We start from the raw sequence: 21,496 nt of genomic DNA, 5'->3' as shown, positions 1-21,496 counted from the left end.
TCAATGTGGACAGTATTTAAGTTTATCAACTTTTCCTTTATGCTCTCTGTACAATGACCATTTCAGGGTTTTGTTTTAATAGCTATTTTATTCTAGAATGTTTTTGCTTTCATCATTTTTGCTTTAAAACACTTACTTCTTTGATCTGTCTTTAATTTTTTTTGGTGTAAATATTGAGTGAAGATTCAGCCTTTTATTTTTCTCCAGGTGACTCATCAATAATCCTATCATCATTAATTTTGTAATTATTTACTCTCTACTATTTTGAATTGTCAATTTTTCTATATTAAAACCATGTACATAAGTGACTTTACTTCTGATGATCACTATGCTATTTAATTATTGATGCATACTTACATTCCATTATGACAGAATTTAACCAGTGTTACTTTTAAAACATTTCTAAATATTTGGCATATATAGTTCCTACTCAGCAAATTATCTGTATTTTTTAGAAGATGCCTCATAATATTTGCAGTTTTATTTTCTTAAGTTTAGGATAAGTTCATGGGATTAAAATAATAAAATTAAAATCGGGATGGGATTAATTTGAGAAAAAAATACCTTGCTATTAATATATTTTATTCTCTGAAATCAAGCTATGTCATTATTCAAGGCTTCTTTTGAGTTTTTTAAAATAAACTTTTGATGTTTTTCATACAAATAATATACAGCTCTTTTAGTTTAACCCAAAATACTTTGTTTTGTAGTAGACTTTTTGGCTGACCTTTTCTTCTGTTGTCTTTATATATATGGAACCTATTGATTTTTGTACAGTTTTTGAAGCAGTCTACATTTTTTAAAATTCTGTTTCTTATAGTTCTTAGTTTTACTGACTTATAATTATGCAATAATATAAACTGCATATAATGATATTATTTTCTAGTCTTATACCTATGTCTTTCTACTATCTAATTGCACTACATAATATTTCCAGGTAATATACAATATTAACATTTGTTTAGTTATGGTATCATGGGAAGATTTATAATATTCCTCCATTTATAATCAAAGTCATTATTGAAATATTCATCCATTCTTTTTTAAGAATATTTTGATAAATAAATAACATAGAATATTATAGAATATATTTATATTACATGTGGAACTGATCATTTATGTTTTCCTCTTATTTGACATATAATAACATGGAAAATTGTTAACACATTTCTATAAGTAAAACATCTTTTCATCAGTATGTAAGTACATTAAAATTCAATAGGCTTAAATTTGAAGAAGACCTTTAAATATATAATGACGATTCAGTTCAGTTCAGTTCAGTTCAGTCGCTCAGTCGTGTCTGACTCTTTGCGACCCTATGAATCACAGCCTGCCAGGCTTCCCTGTCCATCACCAACTCAAGAGTTCACTCAAATTCATGTCCATCGAGTCAGTGAATCCCTCCAGCCATCTCATCCTCTGTCGTCCCCTTCTCCTCCTGTCCCCAATCCCTCCCAGCATCAGAGTTTTTTCCAATGTGTCAACTCTTCGCATGAGGTGGCCAAAGTATTGAAGTTTCAGCTTTAGCATCATTCCTTCCAGAGAACACCCAGGACTGATCTCCTTTAGAATGAACTGGTTGGATCTCTTTGCAGTCCAAGGGACTCTCAAGAGTCTCCTCCAACACCACAGTTCAAAAGCATCAATTCTTCAGTGCTCAGCTTTCTTCACAGTCCAACTCTCACATCCATACATGACCACAGGAAAAACCATAGCCTTGACTAGACAGACCTTTCTTGGCAAAGTAATGTCTCTGCTTTGGAATATGCTATCTAGGTGGTCATAACTTTCCTTTCAAGGAGTAAGCGTCTTTTAATTTCATGGCTGCAATCACCATCTGCAGTGATTTTGGAGCCCCCCAAAATAAAGTCTGACACTGTTTCCACTGTTTCCCCATCTATTTCCCATGAAGTGATGGGACCAGATGCCATGATCTTAGTTTTCTGAATGTTGAGCATTAAGCCAACTTTTTCACTCTCCTCTTTCACTTTCATAAAGATGCTTTTAGTTCCTCTTCACTTTCTGCCAAAAGGGTGGTGTCATATGCATACCTGAGGTTATTGATATTCCTCCTGGCAATCTTGATTCCAGCTTGTGCTTCTTCCAGTCCAGCATTTCTCATGATATACTCTGCATAGAAGTTAAATAAGTAGGGTGATATTATACAGCCTTGTTGTACTCCTTTTCCTATTTGGAACCAGTCTGTTGTTCCATGTCCAGTTCTAATTGTTGCTTCCTGATCTGCATATAGGTTTCTCAAGAGGCAGGTCAGGTGGTCTGGTATGCCCATCTCTGTCAGAATTTTCCAGTTTATTGTGATCCACACAGTCAAAGGCTTTGGCATAGTCAATAAAGCAGAAATAGATGTTTTTCTGGAACTCTCTTGCTTTTTCCATGATCCAGCGGATGTTGGCAATTTGGTCTCTGGTTCCTCTGCCTTTTCTAAAACCAGCTTGAACATCTGGAGGTTCACAGTTCACGTATTGCTGAAGCCTGGCTTGGAGAATTTTGAGCATTACTTTACTAGCGTGTGAGATGAGTGCAATTGTGCGGTAGTTTGAGCATTCTTTGGCATTGCCTTTCTTTGGGGAAAACTGACCTTTTCCAGTCCTGTGGCCACTGCTGAATTTTCCAAATTTGCTGGCATATTGAGTGCAGCACTTTCACAGCATCATCTTTCAGGTTTTGAAATAGCTCAATTGGAATTCTATCACCTGCACTAACTTTGTTCTTAGTGATGCTTTCTAAGGCCCACTGGACTTCACATTCCAGGATGTCTGGCTCTAGGTGAGTGATCACACCATCGTGATTATCTGGGTCATGAAGATCTTTTTGTACAGTTCTTCTGTGTATTCTTGCCACCTCTTCTTAATATTTTCTGCGTCTGTTAGGTCCATACCATTTTTCTTCTTTATTGAGCCCATATTTGCATGAATTATTCCCTTGGTATCTCTGATTTTCTTGAAGAGATCTCTAGTGTTTCCCATTATCTTGTTTTCCTCTGTTTCTTTGCATTGATTGCTGAGGAAGGCTTTCTTACCTCTTCTGGCTATTCTTTGGAACTCTGCATTCAGATGCTTATATCTTTCCTTTTCTCCTTTGCTTTTCACTTCTCTTCTTTTCACAGCTATTTGTAAGGCTTCCTCAGACAGTCTTTTTGCTTTTGGCATTTCTTTTGCATGGGAATGGTCTTGATCCCTGTCTCCTGGACAATGTCACGAACCTCCGAACCTCCATCCATAGTTCATCAAGCACTCTATCTATCAGATCTAGTCCCTTAAATCTATTTCTCACTTCCACTGTATAATCATAAAGGATTTGATATGGGTCATACCTGAATGGTCTAGTGGTCCCCTACTTTCTTCAATTTAAGCCTAAAGTTTACAATTTAATATTTTTCCATTTCCTTTTTATTTGCCCCACTCATTTTATGAGATGTTGGTATATAATCAGCCAATAACTAGTATTTACCCTTTTAGGTAGATTTTTTATTCCCATTACACCTTAAAATTGTATAAATTAGAAAACATAATTTTAATTAGAAGAAAAATACAAATATTCTGGAAAGGAATACTTTTCAATAAAGCAATTTACATATACAAAAACCATTGCTTTCCAGGAATTTCACATTTGCTTTTGAAACATTCTGGCTAAATAATAATTTGTTTTTCTTTCAAAGTCAATAAAAAAAAAAACATATTTCTCTAAATTTTGTCTGTATTATATCTTAACTACTAAAATGTTTAGTAACATTTTATATTCTTCTGTGAAAGGGCATGTACATAGTCTGAATATGATATGTTGAAGTTTAAGGTTATAAATGTAAAAAAAAGAAATTATCATCTTAAAAAATAAAGCATTTACTTAATTTTAGAGCTCCAGAAGACACTGATAGCATTTATCTAAATTTAGGACTCTGAAAGAGACTTATACTACTATAAAATATATTTTAAAATTTTCTCTTAAAAGTATTGTAATTAAACTTTTAATTAGTTATACCTTTTTTTTTTAATAGAGCAAGTCAATAACTTGAAACTAAAGACAGTATCAAGGCTTTCACGCTAAAAACACTGTTAACAATCAGGACAAGTACTACTCAAATGTCTTTGTGAAAATAAGCTGTCAAACTATCACCAAATAGATTTCTTGGTAAAAGCAATTAGTTCTGCTCTGACTGAAGACAATGATCACTCATTATTACCGTGGCTTAATTGCAAAAATTAAATGCATGTTGTTTCTATTTTCTTAAGGGAGATGCATCAGCAAAGCCTGGGTCTGTGATGGAGATATTGATTGTGAAGATCAATCAGATGAAGATGATTGTGACAATTTCTTGTGTGGACCACCCAAGTACCCTTGTGCTAATGACACCTCAGTCTGCCTGCAGCCAGAGAAACTCTGCAATGGGAGATGGGATTGTCCTGACGGGTCTGATGAAGGCGACCTCTGTGGTATTGTACATTTCACTGCCTTGCTTCTTTCTGGAGACTAGAACCTTTTAGTGTACTCCTTGATACTTATTCTAGAAGCATTAGCTCCTTCCAGTAATTCCCTTTAAATGTAAATTTTAGCATGAACCCTACTTACATTTTGCAGGCAACAGTATATTTATTTGAAAATTTAAATGTGATCATAAATTTCTAAAAATGAAGCAGAGAAAGTTAATGTCCATCTAGCTAACCTTAAGAGTAGTATAGCTGTGTTCCTCATTTGTGCTTCCCTGGTGACTCAAAGAGTCTGCGTGTAGTACAGGAGACCTGGATTCAACCCCTGGGTGGCAAAGATCCCCTGGAGGAGGAAATGGTTACTGACGCCAGTATTCTTGCCTGGAGAATTCCATGGGTAGAGGATAGAGGAGCCTTTGAAGAGTCGGACACGACTAAATGACTAACACTTTCACTTAAGGTCTCTGAATATTCAATGTTGTTTCCACAATTGAACTGATTATTTTTTCCTCAGTGAGTCACTCAGAACAGGAGATTCCTGTTATTACTAAAGGAGATTACTGTTATTGCTAAACCATGAGATGAAGTTTACTACCATCTAATAGATTTTGTCTGGTCTTCTGATCGTTATACTAGAAAACTTTTTTAGGAATGTTGAAAGGAAGAAACTGGATAATGAAGTGAAAGTATTAGTCACTCAGTCTATTATTCAATTTTATATGATTTTCTCAGAAGTTTTTAGTTCTCATACAGTAGCTCTCTTTAGTATGCTTTCTCTAGTTAAAATGAGTTCAATCTGATAGCTTTTGAGCTTTGAAATAACTTGCAACTAGCCATCTCTTTATGCCACCAGCACATATAAAGCAATTACATTTCCTTCTCTGTGGGGAGATCAGAGATTTAACAAGGAGATTTTAAAAAATATGTTTTCCAGACAATACTGAAGGTGACATCAATGGAGTAATGAAGAGTTTACAGAATGATAAGAACAATAATGAGATGACTTGAGGCAGTAAGAAAATGCCTTTAGGAAATTATTAAGCTACCTGATTGGAAATAGGAAGACAACTACATTTAAGTCTACAGTTATCATATTTTGATCTGAATTGAGCATTAATAGCATACTGAGTGATATAAAAAGACTTGTTATTTTTAAAACTTGTACAATAAAAATCCAAACAATCTGTGATTCTATAAAATAACCTTGAAACAGTAAATACAACAGCCTTCATTCATCATTGCTAACATTTAAACAAGCAAAAGCTTTAAAAATTAAACAAAAAAATTGCAATTAAGGGATGACAGAGTTAGTTTACATGTATTCACTTCTTTTTCTTCCAGCTTGTTCTCCCTAATAAAGTAGTTTGGTGGATGGAAAGATCTCTTACCTTACAGTATATGAAAATTGCTCATGAAGTTTCTAAAAGAAGGAAACTATAAGCAGTATTAAAATTAAAATTGTGCAATTATAGAAAAAAATGAGATTTTTGACAGGTTTGAATTCTCTTCTTCAATTATTTTGATTAAGTCACCCAGAAAGGTGGCTCAATTTCTGGAGTTGTCAGTTTCTCCATTAAAAAAAATGGACATAATGATATCTGTCAGGAAATCATGGTAATAATATCTGATGTATTTCAGGTATTGAATAAATTAGTAGTTTTCTACCTTTTTTTCACCTTTTGGGGTAAGTGAAGGAAACAAAAAAAAAAAAAAAAGAGAGAGAAAATACTGTCATTAGAAAAATGAAGAGAATCCTAAGAAAATGCAACCTTATTTTCCTATCCTCTGCTCCCCCAACTGGGAAAGTAAAAAAAGGAAAGGGAATTTCTTCTGAGTTTATTTCTCTACTTCAAGATTGAAACCCAGATCTTGCTTATCAAACTACTGTACTCTTTGGCCAAGAAGCCTTGGTCAAGGATTTTAAATAATTATAAACAGTATAAAAGATCTCAGTAAAGCTGGGTATGGAAGTACCAGAGAAGATAAAAAGACATTTTCATCCTGATTGTAGCACTTTGGGATATTGAACTCATACACTCTGTCCTTTATGAGATGAAGTTGAGGAAGAATTGGAACAGTGAAAAACAAAAACAAGCACTGGTCAAGGAACTGAATTGCAGAAGGCTCTTCTTTCTCCTAAAAGAAATAAGAAGTGCTTTTATGTGCACCTCTGCACCATCACTTATGTAGATGGTAATTTTTTTTTTAACTCATGGAACACTTATTTTACTTTTGAAGAATATGAGTCCTAGATAGTTGCTGTAATTATTAGTGGCTTAATTCAGATAGAATTGATTAGGAGGCATCCACAGGATTATACAGTATCAATCTATTGCCATAGCAGAATACACAGTGACTCATCAAATGATTTAACCACAATTTTCTTGAAAAAATTGATCTAATCACATAAATACTGAAATAGGTGAAATACAAAGCACTATAAACATTTTGTACAATGTTTTAGTTCTCCACAATTTTGTTTGGTATCATTTATCAGCAATATTGTTACCTGTAGAGAAAAGACACTTTGTTCTCTTGCTTTCACGTTTTTTTTTCCCCCCATCAATCCTAGGTTAGGTCCTGTCCAGCCAGACAAGGGTGTTGGTTTGAGTGCTGCAGCAATGGGCATCATGAGTCATTTACCCAGTGGACATTAAAAATATACCAAGTGAATTAGCTTTAAATCATTGACATGAATTAGTTAGTAGCTAAGAAGTGACTTTTAGAGAGAGATACCCTAAGTTGACAAGGTTTTTTTAAGCCATTTGCTATAGAGGATGAAACTGTAGGGTTGACCCTCTTCATGTCAACTCCTTCCAAATAGTTATATCCAAAATAGCTCTTCTTTCCCTCTCTGCTATCCTACCTACTGTTGAAACAAAAACAGAGATGATTCCTATCCTGCCCCTTAGTACATGTAAAATTTATAAAAATAACTTGTAATCTGTAGACTCAATACTTGGGAGATGTCTTCAGATGTAAACTTCCATCCTTTGTTTAGCGAGGTTGTTTTCTCCAAATAAATCTGATCTATTAAAAAAAAAAAAAAGCTTGGGGAATTTAAGCCTAATGAAAAGATCCCCCCACCCCACCCCAGGGGGAATTTTAAGTGATTTCAAAAGGAAATGCATATGCACTTAAGAAACAAATGGTGGCTCAGTGATAAAGAATCCATCTGCCAACACAGGAGACATGGGTTCAATCCTGGGTCAAGATGATCCTCTGGAGGAGGGAATGACAACCCATTCCAATAGTCTTGCCCAGAAAATCCCACAGACAGAGGAGCCTGGTGGGCTACAGTCTATGAGGTCTCAAGAGTCAAACATGACTTAGCGACTAAACACACACACAAGATTTTAATCATTTGTGATGGGAGTTAACTGTTGATTTTTGTTACAAACATATGTCAAAAATAAGCAAAACTGAACACTAATTAAAATGGTAAAGATAAATCTTATTCAGTAGTAACTATTGCAATAGGACGAGTGTCCAACATAAATTGAAATCAGCTTCATCAAAACAAATGATGAGAAACTTTAAAGGCTAGAATGTGCTTAAGGATGTTAAGTGGGGGTGCAGGGTTGGGAGGTTTGAAATAGGGGAGGAAGGTACATGTGTCTAGGCCTCCTGCTTTTGTTAATTGGTGCTCATTCCGGAGAAGATACTAACCTCTTATCTTTATAACTGGAGTTGTTGTTTAATCACTAAGTCATGTCCAACTCTTTGTGACCCCAGGACTGTAGCCCACTAAGCTCATCTGTCCATGGGATTTCCCACCACTCCATACTGGAGCGTGTTTCCATTTCCTTCTCCAGGGGATCTTCCCAACCCAGGGATCAACAAGTCTCCTGCATTAGCAGGTGGATTCTTTACCACTGAGCCACGAGGGAATCCCTTGGGACTGGAGGCAGTGATATAAATCAGAGCAAGATGCTCACAAAGGCTGGGAGTAAGACTGAAAGAGTTATCTCTTTGAATGTTTATATTTCAAAAGGTGACTTGCAGGTGCTCAAAAAAAGAAAAAAAAAAAAAACACTCTGGGTGGTAGAAAATTTACATGGCAAGGGTGCAAAAAAAAAAAAAAAAGATTTATATTGCAAGCTTTCAAAAATAATTTTTCTAAGATGGGGTTCAGAGGGCTTTCTGCCTATCATCAGGTTGTGGCTGAAACAAACAATGAATTCTCCTGACAGCTTCGTGAAGTCATGGAGCTTTCTAAGGCAGGCACTGTAAGGGGGGCTGAGGTCATTCTAGGGATGTTGCTATGAGCTTTTAGAAACTGTACTATTTGTCCAAGATTTTTATTGGGTTGAGAGGAAGGGGATGGGGAGAGGATTTGACAGTGAAATTGTTTGTGCTGACAGTCTGCAGTTTTTATTGGCCAAGACTGAGGACTAGTTAAAAGGAAGATTAAGCGATGCTTGACTGGAGTTTGGTCAATGAGAACATCTTTCTCAGGTAACAAAAAATTAAAACATGCTACAGGATGATAGGTTTAGGGTTAAGGGAAAATTGGCAAGGGACTAGTGATACACATATTGCCGTTCAATTATGTATGTTAAGTTGTATATTTCAATGTGCATTTGCATTTATCCTAAAATCTATGACTTAATTCTAAAGGTAGTATCAGAAAGAGACATTTGAATAGTGAGAGAACAGTCATACTTGAAATAAGCTAAAAGCATTGTAACAATTTTTTTTCACCTGCTGTGTATGATGACATTACTTTACAGTAATTCTCTTGGAAAAGAATGTCAATTGAACTAAAATGGGGCAAATACTTTGAAACGACTGCTATTTTGAAATGATTATGATTACAGGTGAATAAACATACTTGGAGGAACCAAGAAATGACTCTCTTTTCTTCTTTAAAATAATGCCAAACTTGAATTGAATTCTTAGAGACAGGAGTTAATGTAGTTATTTTTCTTTTCTTATTGCTGTAACATCTTTTATGGTGACAAATGTGAAGAATAGTTGACCCATAAAGAAGTTTAAAATGTGCAGAGAATATTTTTGAAAGCCTTAACTTTCCAGTCCAAATTTTTGAACTGGGTGAATTTCCATAGAGAACAAAACATATTAGAGCTATATAAGAAAATATTATTGCAATTTGCAAATCATTGAACAATATTCCTTTTCAGTATGTCTAAAAATACACCTAATTGAACAGGCTTTGAAAACTACTCAACTATTTTTAAAGGCAAGGAAGACAAAACTTATTTTGTCCTTATTAATAGACACCTAATATAATAATATATAGCAAGAGTTAATATCATGATTGCAAAAATAAACACTGGCTATTTTTGTCAAGTGCATAAATATGGCATTTTAAAATTTCCCAGGTGGACAGATACTAGCTCAATTTAGGACAGTTGTGTGCTTTTGGATGATTTTGTAAATTTTGTTATTCAATATGTGTTTTTAACTGCTTACTCTATGCTAGGCACTTTGTTAACTATGGGATATACATGGTAAACAGAAAGGATGTTTGTATATTCTCATATATCCTACAATCTTGTGATGAAGTAGAATGATAAATGTATCTAATGTGTAATTATAAATTATAAGTGCCTTAAAGAAAAATTCTTTCTTTATGAAACTATTATCATTTGTGCAGTCAATGTTAGTTGCTCATTATTTTAGCCCAAAATGCCAGGTCAAGTATTTTTGTGTATTGTTTATTCTATTTCCATAGCCTCACTGAATTAATAATAATAACAAATATATGAGGTACAATGTATAATTTACCTAAATAAATATCTGTAGTCAGTAAAGGACAAACTAATCCATTCTGGATTATAATTCTAAATCAGACTATAGATGTAGAAAACAATATGTAGATATAATACATACATATATATATGTATGCTTGTTCCTGTTTATTTATAAACACTGTGATAATCAGATTTTCAGATCATCAGTATATGTGTGTCTCTTTTGGAAGCCCCAAAATTCTGATTTTGCATAATTGCTAAAAGACTGAGCATAATCTTTCCAGTAATAATAGAAACACTTAACTCACTTTAGTTCTATGGAGTACAATAAAGTGTACTGCAAAATTTAGAGAAATGCAAATTTTCCATTCCCAATTTATATCATTAGCCTGTGCTATGCTCGTCATGTCTGACTCTTTTCAGCCCCATAGACTATAGCTCACCAGGCTTCTCTGTCCATGGAATTTCCCAGGCAGGTATACTGGAATGGGCTGCAGTTTCCTTCTCCAAGGGATCTTCCCAACCCAGGGATCGAACCCACATCTCTTACCTCTCTTGCACTGGCAGGCAGGTTCTTTACCACTAGCACCATATGGGCAGCCAATTTGTATCATATAGAATTCTATTTGATCATTGGATAAATTTTTCATCATCCCTACCCCTTTAGGACTAAATTAAAAAAAAATCTGTAAAGATCTTTCTCAATTTATTTATAATCTTTAATTCTAGATTTAAAGAAATGAGTTCAATGATTAGTACTTAATTGAACAAAACAATTCATGATGCCCTATTATCGGTTCCTATCCTTTTATAGATGAATGTTCACTGAACAATGGAGGCTGTAGCAACCACTGTTCTGTTGTTCCTGGAAGAGGAATTGTCTGTTCCTGCCCTGAAGGACTTCAACTCGGCAGAGACAATAAAACGTGTGAAATTGTAGATTATTGTAGCAATCATCTAAAGTGCAGTCAAGTGTGTGAACAGCACAAGCAGACAGTCAAGTGCTCATGCTATGAAGGGTGGAAGCTGGATGTGGATGGTCAAAGTTGCTCAAGTGTTGGTAAGTAGATGTATATTTTGCTATATTTAAGAATAGCAAGTGGTATGTGTTTCTGTATTGTATATCTTGCTATATTTAAGAATCGGTATTGAGAAAAAAAAATAAAAAAACAACTCAGAAAATTACTAATGAATTTGATTAAATTTAGAAAAGGCACTAACATATAATGCACCATTAAACCAATGCCAAAATCTTTTGGACAAAAAATATTAAAATAATCCTTTACCGTTAAAAGCCATCTGATTATCTTTTCTTTAAATACCTGCTTTTGTCATCTTGCTCCCCAGGTGCTTGTTTTTCTATTCTCCAAAGCTTTTACTTTTATTTACTTTTGAGTGCTTTTTATAACCCCATAAAGTCTGGCCCAGTCCCACACTTCATCTGAATCTCTGTGTTTAGTCATTCATGTCCAGGTTTCTGCAACCCCATGGACTGCAGCCCACCAGGCTCCTCTGTCCTTGGGGATTTTCCAGGCAAGAATACTGGAGTGGGTAGCCATTCCCTCCTCCAGGGGGTCTTCCCAAACCAGGGATCGAACTCAGGTCTCCCACACTGCAGGCGGATTCTTTACTGTTTGAGCCACCATCTGTATCTCTACTGCTCTTGAAAACAACTTAACTCTGGCTGTATTCATCTCTTGCTTGCCCATTTAAGACATACTGCTGATTCTCTAGGTCATATTCCACAGTAGGAAAAGCAAATGAAGGCTATGGAACGTGCCAGAATTTGAAATCTAATCCTGCCGCTGGCAATCATAGTGTATTTAACCCCAGGCAGGTCACCCAAAACTTTTGAGCTTTGGTTTTCTCATCTTTCAAATATCAATGCCCAGCACAACAACACGTTGCAAAAATGACAAGAAGCACGTTTACTATGCCCCACACTCGTCCAGTGCTTAGTGAGTGGTGGTTTCCCATAACTTCTGTAGGTTATTAGTCTGAGTCACTGGGCACTAAGAGACCCATGGATAGAATTGGAGGGGGTCCATGAAGTTTCTTAAGGAAAAATTTTACACTTTTATTTTCTTTAATCTCTCCCTGAAAGTTAACATTTCTTTGAGTTGTGAATGTATGCCACAGACCAGTTTTTAGCAGCAACAATGACTATGTCTCTGTGAAGTGACCACTGTGAAATATCACTGTGAAGTAATAGTCATATTCATATCATGTTAAAAGTTGTTGCTAATATCTCAAAATCTCTCTTACTCTCAGGCTTTGAAAACTACTGCTCCTTCAGTAATGGGAGTCATTTGACCCACTGCTGAATCTTGTTACTGAATGTGTTAATTTAAAAAAGCACATATATTCCTCCATCAAAAACTGTTTTTATTTATATGATAAATGCATTTGAATATATTTAATTCTTTTTTATTTACCTTTGTTATACTTTTTTCTAACTGTTTTTGGACTCTAAAAATTCTGATTAGGAGTACCCAGGCTTCATCAGGCTCCTAAGAACCCATATATCATAAACATTTTTCATTTTTTTTCTTCTACTTAGATTGTACTTTCCCTCTTTGTCTCTAAAAATTCTGGATATTTTTAAAACCTACTAGTGCAAATCTTTCTTCTTTAATGGAGTCTTCTTCCAAACATGCTGGCTGTCTCCACTTATTTCTCCCTTCTATATCTAGAATTTGTCTAAAGAAATATATTTATGTTTTTATTTATCTCCCTCCTTTACTCTTTACTTCTCCAGTAAAGTAATAGCTGTCTTGAAGTCAGAAATCAAGTTATAGATTTTTCTCTTGTGTTTTACATAATATCCAATAAAGTAATATGAATTAAAAGGATGATTTTTTCAGAGAACATTAAATTATTTTATTACCTTATTTCAAATGTTGTCTTGTAGTTTTTTTTTCCTGTTAAAATTTGAGTTCTAGAAGCATAAATTTAGCAAACATTCATTTGACTTCTTCTCTTACAGAATTCTTGCACAATGTAATTAGCAAGATAAATAGCAGTTTATTGAAATAAAGATAACCATTTCATATACATGTTTGGAGTAGGGGAGTGATAGATCAAACTTAGATATATAATCATGTTTTACAAGATAATTGGCTCCATTTCTGATTTTTGGATATAGATCACAAAATGATTGACTTATTATGGCTTTGTACTCTATGAAATGAATACTCTATAAAATCAGTTTAACTCAAGTTAAATATTAGAACAATTCAACTTTTGAATATAAGTTACCAGGTGCAAAGGTAACTCTTCTAATGGAATTGACCCCTTCTACTCTCAGCTCAGAAAGAAAATCTAATAATACCATATCATTTTTCACTGTTAAGATCGCTGTGTATCACACCTAGCTTTGTTGATAATTTAACAGAGAAGCAAAATTATATTTTACCTTTTAAAATTAGTGCAGAGTTTTATTTGCTGGAAGATTTCTGATTACAGTTTTGATTTCCATGCTTGTGATGGGTCTGTTAAGATTTTCTATTTCTTCTTGGTTCAGTTTTGGAGTTATACTTTTCTAAGAATGTGTCCATTTCTTCCAAGTTATCCATTTTATTGGCATATAGTTCCCGAGAGTAGTCTCTTATGATCCTTTGTTGGAGAAGGCAATGGCACCCCACTCCAGTACTCTTGCCTGGAAAATCCCATGGACGGAGGAGCCTGGAGGGCTGCAGTCCATGGGGTCGCTAAGAGTCGGACATGACTGAGCGGCTTCACTTTCACTTTTCACTTTTCACTTTCATGCATTGGAGAAGGCAATGGCAACCCACTCCAATGTTCTTGCCTGGAGAATCCCAGGGACAGGGGAACCTGGTGGGCTGCCGTCCATGGGGTCGCACAGAGTTGGACACAACTGAAGCGACTTAGCAGCAGCAGCAGCAGCATGATCCTTTGTATTTCTGTGTTGTCTGTTGTGATTTATCCATTTTCATTTCTGATTTTGTTGATTTGATTCTTCTCCCTTTTTTTTTTTGGTGAGTCTGACTAATGCTTTGTCTATTTCATTTATCTTCTCAAAGAACCAGCTTTTAGTTTCATTGATTTTTGCTATGGTCTCCTTTGTTTCCTTTTCACTTATTTCTCCCCTAATTTTTATGATTTCATTCCTTTTACTAACCCTGGGGTTCTTTATTTATTCCTTTTCTAGTTGCTTTAGGTGTAGGGTTAGGTTATTTATTTGACTTTTGTCTTGTTTCTTGAGGTAAGGTTGTATTGCTATGAACCTTCCCCTTAGTACTGCTTTTATTGAGTCCCATAGGTTTTGGGTTGTTGTGTTTTCACTTTCATTCATTTCTATGCATATTTTGATTTCTTTTTTTATTTCTTCTGTGATTTGTTGGTTACTCAGAGCATGTTGTTTAGCCTCCATATGTTTGTATTTTTATAGTTGTTTTTTTTTTTTTTTTCCTGTAGTTGACAACTAATCTTACCACATTGTGATCAGAAAAGATGGTTGGAATGATTTCATTTTTTTTAATTTACCAAGGCTTAGACTTATGGCCCAGGATGTGATCTATCCTGGAGAAGGTTCCGTGTGCACTTGAGAAAAAGGTGAAATTCATTGTTTTTGGGTGTAATGTCCCATAGATACCAATTAGGTCTAACTGGTCCAGTGTATAATTTAAAGTCTGTGTTTCCTTGCTAGTTTACTGTTTAGTTCATCTATCCCTAGGTGTGAGTGGGGTACTAAAGTCTGTCACTATTATTGTGTTACTGTTAATTTCCCCTTTCAAACTTGTAAGCATTTGCCTTACATATTGCTGTGCTCCTATGTTGGGTGCATATATATTTATAATTGTTATATCTTTTTCTTGGATTGACCCTTGACCAGACAGCTTCACAGCTGAATTCTACCAAAAATTTACAGAAGAGCTAACACCTATCCTACTCAAACTCTTCCAGAAAATTGCAGAAGAAGGTAAACTTCCAAACTCATTTTGTGAGGTCACCATCACCCTAATACCAAAACAACAAAGATGCCATAGAAAAAAAGAAAACTACAGGCCAATATCACTGATGAACATAGATGCAAAAATCTTTTTGCATGACCAAGTGAGCTTTACCCCAGGGATGCAAGGATTCTTTAATATTGGCAAATCAATCAATGTGATATACCACATTAACAAATTGAAAGATAAAAACCATATGATTATCTCAATAGATGCAGAGAAAGCCTTTGACAAAATTCAACATCCATTTATGATAAAAACCCTCTATAAAGCAGGCATAGAAGGAACATAGCTCAACATAATAAAAGCCATATATGATAAACCCACAGCAAACATTATCCTCAATGGTGAAAAATTGAAAACATTGTCCCTAAAGTCAGGAATAAGACAAGGTGCCCACTCTCACCACTACTATTCAAACATAGTTTTGGAAGTTTTAGCCACAGCAATCAGAGAAGAAAAAGAAATAAAAGGAATTCAGATTGGAAAAGAAGTAAAACTCTGTTTGCAGATGGCATCATCCTCCACATAGAAAACCCTAAAGACTCCACCAGAAAATTATTAGAGCTAATCAGTGAATATATTAAAGTTGAAGGATATAAAATTAACACACAGAAATCCCTTGCATTCCTATACACTAGCAATGAGAAAACAGAGAAATTAAGGAAACAATTCCATTCACCATTGTGACGAAAAGAATAAAATACTTAGGAATAAATCTACCTAAAAAACCAAAAGACCTATATATAGAAAACTATAAAACACTGATGAAAGAAATCAAAGATGAAACAAATAGATGGAGAAATATACCATGTTCATAGATCAGAAGAAATGATATAGTGAAAATGAGTATAATACCCAAAGCAATCTATAGGTTCAGTGCAATCCCTATCAAGCTACCAATGTTATTTTTCAGAGAACTAGAAAAAATCATTTCACAATTTGTATGGAAATACAAAAATCCTTGAATAGCCAAAACAATCTTGAGAAAGAAGAATGTAACTGGAGGAATCAACCTGCCTGGCTTCAGACTATACTACAAAGCTACAGTCATCAAGACAGTATAGTACTGGCACAAAGACAAAAATATAGATCAGTGGAACAAAATAGAAAGCCCAGAGATAAATCCACGCACCTATGGACACCTTATCTTTGACAAAGGAGGCAAGAATACACAGTGGAGAAAAGACAATCTCTTTAACAAGTGGTGTTGGGAAACTGGTCAACCAATTGTAAAAGAATGAAACTAGAATACTTTCTAACACCATACACAAAAATAAACTCAAAATGGATTAAACACCTAAACATAAGACCAGAAAGTATAAAACTCCTAGAGGAAAACGTAGGCAAAACAGTCTCTGACATAAATCACAGCTGCATCCTCTATGACCACCTCCCAGAATAATGGAAATAAAAGCAAAAATAAACAAATGGAACCTAATTAAACTTAAAAGCTTTTGAGAAATGAAGGAAATTATAAGCAAGGTGAAAAAACAGCCTTCAGAATGGGAGAAAAGGTTAGCAAACAAAGCAACTGACAAAGAATTAATCTCAAAACTATACAAGCAGCTCCTGCAGCTCAATTCCAGAAAAATAAGTGACCCAATCAAAAAATAGGCCAAAGAACTAAAGAGACATTTCTCCACAGAAGACATCAGATGGCTAACAAACACATGAAAAGATGCTCAATATCACTCATTATCAGAGAAAGGCAAATCAAAACCACAATGAGGTACCATCTCACGCCAGTCAGAATGGCTGCTATCAAAAAGTCTACAAACAATAAAAAGCTGGAGAAGGTGAGGAGAAAAAGGAACCCTCTTACACTGTTGGTGGGAATGCAAACTAGTAAGGACACTATGGAGAACAGTGTGGAGACTCCTTAAAAAACTGGAAATAGAACTGCCATTTGACCCGGCAATCCCACTTCTGGGCATACAACAAAGGAAACCAGAATTGAAAGAGACACATGTACCCCAGTGTTCATTGCAGCACTGTTTATAATAGCCAGGACATGGAAGCAACCTAGATGTCCATCAGCAGATGAATGGATAAGAAAGCTGTGGTACATATACACAATGGAATATTACTCAGCCATTAGAAAGAATGCATTTGAATCAATTCTAATGAGGTGGATAAAACTGGAGCCTATTATACAGAGTGAAGTAAGTCACAAAGAAAAACACCAATACAATATACTAACCCATATATATGGAATTTAGAAAGATGGTAACGATGACCCTATATGCAAGACAGCAAAAGAGACACAGATGTATAGAACAGTCTTTTGGACTCTGTGGGGAAGTCCTTCTCCCACCTTCTCTGTGGGAGAAGGACTCTGATGGGATACAGAGTGAAGTAAGTCACAAAGAAAAACACCAATATAATATACTAACACATATATATATGGAATTTAGATGATTTGAGATCATTTAAATGATCTAAATGATCTGTGAGATGATTTGAGAGGGTAGCATTAAAACATGTATATTATCATATGTGAAGCAGATCGCCAGTCCAGGTTCGATGCATGAGACAGGGTGCTCAGAGCTGGTGCACTGGGATGACCCTGGGGGATGGGATGGGGAGGGAGGTGGGAGGGGGGTTCTGGATGGGGAACACATGTGTGCCCGTGGCTGATTCATGTTGATGTTTGGCAAAAACTATTACAATATTGTAAAGTAATTAGCCTCCAATTAAAATAAATAAATTAATTTAAAAAAATAAAATAAATAAAATTAGTATGGAAACTTTTTCCTGCTAATAATTTAGCACTTTCCTAATATACAGTATACTAAATACCATTGTCATCATTTATATTGTTGCAGATAATAAAGGTTTTGTTAGGCATTAAAATTTATTTTTTATTTAACCAATTTTCATATAAAAAAGAAATTGATTCTGTCTTTTTTTCACATCAATTCTTTTTGAGAAACCTACAGCAAATTCATAGTTCAATAAAATGAATTGACTATTAACTTTGGGCTTTAAAAGTAAAATTTCTTTTTTCTTGCTCTCTTTTGTTCCTTTTTTCCATCATTTCTAAGCTGAGTGCTTCTTTTAAAAATGTGTTCTCTTTATTGAATGCAATATCTGTGATTAATCTTCTTGACATTTTAAAAATAAAATAATAATACTCTTTATGTCTCAAATTAGAAACATGACTCACTCATTTATTTTCCTCTTGAAAATTCCTCTGTAGTTGTCTCATGATTTTCTCTTTTCTTTTCTAATAATTCCTTCCTAAAATTTTGCACTCTGTCCTTGGCTGAATTGCTGAGTCCATTACTCTATTTTTTTCTAGGTTCACTTTTAACATTTTATTAGTTAACTATAATATGATTTTCAAAAGACTTATTTATGATTGTTATTTTTTATTTAATATGCCTGTAAACCTCACTTCTTTTAGGCATTTGGATACTTTATTTTATCAGCTCCTTATATGTTCCCTCTTCAGTACATAATTTGTTAATCACTTTTCTCCTAAGTATTTTATTTTTACTTATAATAACCCAGAATACTTCTACTAACTGCATTTCTTTTCTATCTCTGGTTTCTTTGCCATTTGGCAGGTAGGCTACTTACAAATTATCAGCATGTTTCTAATAACATCAGAAAGAACATAGTAGCATCCCTCTTTTATTTTCTCTAGGCATGATTAGGTTAGATTTACCCACCAATACGTTTCTTTGTTTTTAATCACATTTTCTAAAATAGTTTTAAAATTCTATTTTAAAATTTATATCTTTTTTTAAAAAAAGAGATCTTGGCTATAAATAAAAATGTATAAACATAGTAACCACCTATTAGTACACTGTGTCCATCACAAACTTTCTACAGTCATTTTTGAAGGTACATTTTATTTTATGTTTTATTGAGTTATAGTTGATTTGGAGCTCCATTTATTGAATTTTTTTTCAGAGTTCCATTTATTTTATATTTTTATTGAGTTATAGTTGATTTGGAGCTCCATTTACAACTTGGGTTTTTTATTTTTTTTTTGCACCCACATATTTATTTGCAGCCAATATTTTTTGCACCCAAACTTTAATTCTAGAAAAAAAGCATCTGTACTGCAGCATGGAGTTATACATATTGTCTTGATGATGGCGATACTCACTCTTGCCTAATTTTTGTCATCCTCCTGTTTTAAACTCCAGTAGTTGGTGATGGACAGGGAGGCGTGGCGTGCTGTCATCCATGGGGTTGCAGAGAGTCGGACATGACCGAACTGAACTGTTCTACAACTTGTGAGAAGCAAACTAAAAAGTTGAAGAAATATGGCGTTTTTATTGTAAAGGGAAAGGGTAATCTAATCTGGAAGATGAGAGTTAATGGAAAGAACTTAGTGTGAATAAGAACATAGTAAAGAATAAAATGATGTTTATAAGTCGATGGTCTATCTTGGAGAACTATGGAAATTAAAGGTGAAGAGATCAGGAGAATGAATTTGATGGCGGGGTTGTGGGGGGTGGTGTGCAGGGAGGACATTTATAATCTGGCCATCCATTCCTTTATCTTAATAAAGTGAGATTTATGCCTGTCAGTCTACATCTGTGATTTTAAAATAAGTCTTTATTATGAAAAGAACCTCAAATCCTCTAGCCTGCCATTCAGGACTTTCTTCATTTTTGTTCATTTAATGTCTTCAATCTGATGTATCGTTTTTCTCCACTGTGGGTTTTCACTCCATGCACATTATTTCCCATTTCATCACTATTAATGATAGCAAATGCATAATGGCCAAGAATGTATGAGGTACTTTAATTTATATCACTTCATTTTGCTATCTTCTTCATGTACACTGCTCATTGTCACCTGTGACTGTCAAGTATGATAATATCTTCTGCATTCTCTCTGAAAATCTTATACTCTATTGAATCCAATACTCTATTCACATCTCTCTCCTCTGTAAATCATTTCTTTCTTTCTTTCCTTCTGTTTTTTTTTTTTTTTTTGCTTTTTAATTATTTTTCTATGCAAGTATAGTTGATTTACAATGTATTAGTTTCAGGTGAACAAAAAAGTGGTTAAGTTTTATCTATATTATTTTTCATATTATTTTCCCTTGTAAGTTATTAGAAAATATTGAGTATAGTTCCCTGTGCTATACAGTAGGCCCTTATTGTTTGTCTATTTTATATTATATATAGTAGTGTACATATGTTAATCCACAAATCCATATGAATCATTTCTGGAAATTAATTATAACATTGTTCATAGCTTCCATTTATCAAGTATCTAAAATGTTGTAAGTAATTTATTTGTAGGTAGGTAATAAAATATGTGTAACTATTGAAACTAAGACCAGATCAGATCAGATCAGTCACTCAGTCGTGTCCGACTCTTTGCGACCCCATGAATCGCAGCACACCAGGACTCCCTGTCCATCACCAACTCCTGGAGTTCACTGAGATTCACGTCCATCGAGTCAGTGATGCCATCCAGCCATCTCATCCTCTGTCGTCCCCTTCTCCTCCTGCCCCTAATCCCTCCCAGCATCAGAGTCTTTTCCAATGAGTCAACTCTTCACATGAGGTGGCCAAAGTACTGGAGTTTCAGCTTTAGCATCATTCCTTCCAAAGAAATCCCAGGGCTGATCTCCTTCAGAATGGACCGGTTGGATCTCCTTGCAGTCCAAGGGACTCTCAAGAGTCTTCTCCAACACCACAGTTCAAAAGCATCAATTTTTTGGTGCTCAGCCTTCTTCACAGTCCAACTCTAACATCCATACATGACCACAGGAAAAACCATAGCCTTGACTAGACGAACCTTTGTTGGCAAAATAATATCTCTGCTTTTGAATATGCTATCTAGGTTGGACATAACTTTCCTTCCAAGGAGTAAGTGTCTTTTAATTTCATGGCTGCAGTCACCATCTGTAGTGATTTAAGATTACTTCATTTACTCAGAGCCTGTGGTAAAGAGATGCTAGAAAAGAGCTTTTGAACTTCATTACTCATGACTCCAGGAACTTTTACAAGCTGTTCTGAAGATTCAGTTCATCTCTATTTACGATGTGCCCTCAAATTCCCATGATGTCTTTGAATAGTCTGTTTTATAAGCTTATTTCTATTACTTACACCTAAACTTTTTTTTTCAAAACAGAGATTAAATCAAATTATTTTATACTTCTTTTGAAATATATGAAAATTGTGTAGTAAATGCTAATTAAATATAAAAATGCCCTTTATTACTTAAAATACCAATATATTTTTACTATGTTTTTACCATCTGTACTGAGTACAATTGGTATGTTGGTTTTAACCACTGTGTATAATCATGTGACATGTAGTACCAGTTTCTGTTTATCCATTCTATCACATAGGTCCACTCAAATCATCCCCGATCTTTACACAAA

The 21,496-nt window shown here is 34.6% G+C and overlaps 1 protein-coding gene across 1 annotated transcript in view; it reads left to right on the top strand.

The window, feature by feature from the left end:
• LRP1B (LDL receptor related protein 1B) overlaps window positions 1–21,496 on the top strand; it is a 2,178,569-nt gene that overhangs the window by 1,397,148 nt on the left and 759,925 nt on the right. Inside the window, exons 22-23 of the mRNA XM_086368415.1 lie at window positions 4,251–4,451; window positions 10,977–11,222. Coding sequence (XP_086224541.1) covers window positions 4,251–4,451; window positions 10,977–11,222 — 447 coding nt within the window. The remainder of the gene's footprint in view (window positions 1–4,250; window positions 4,452–10,976; window positions 11,223–21,496) is intronic.

Source organism: Bos grunniens, chromosome 2 (genome assembly GCF_055505025.1).
Source record: "Bos grunniens cultivar Pamir isolate PY7600 chromosome 2, Bosgru_T2T1.0, whole genome shotgun sequence".
NCBI lineage: Eukaryota > Metazoa > Chordata > Mammalia > Artiodactyla > Bovidae > Bos > Bos grunniens.
Note: the sequence above shows the minus strand (reverse complement) of the source record. Positions and strands in the feature narration are given on the sequence as shown.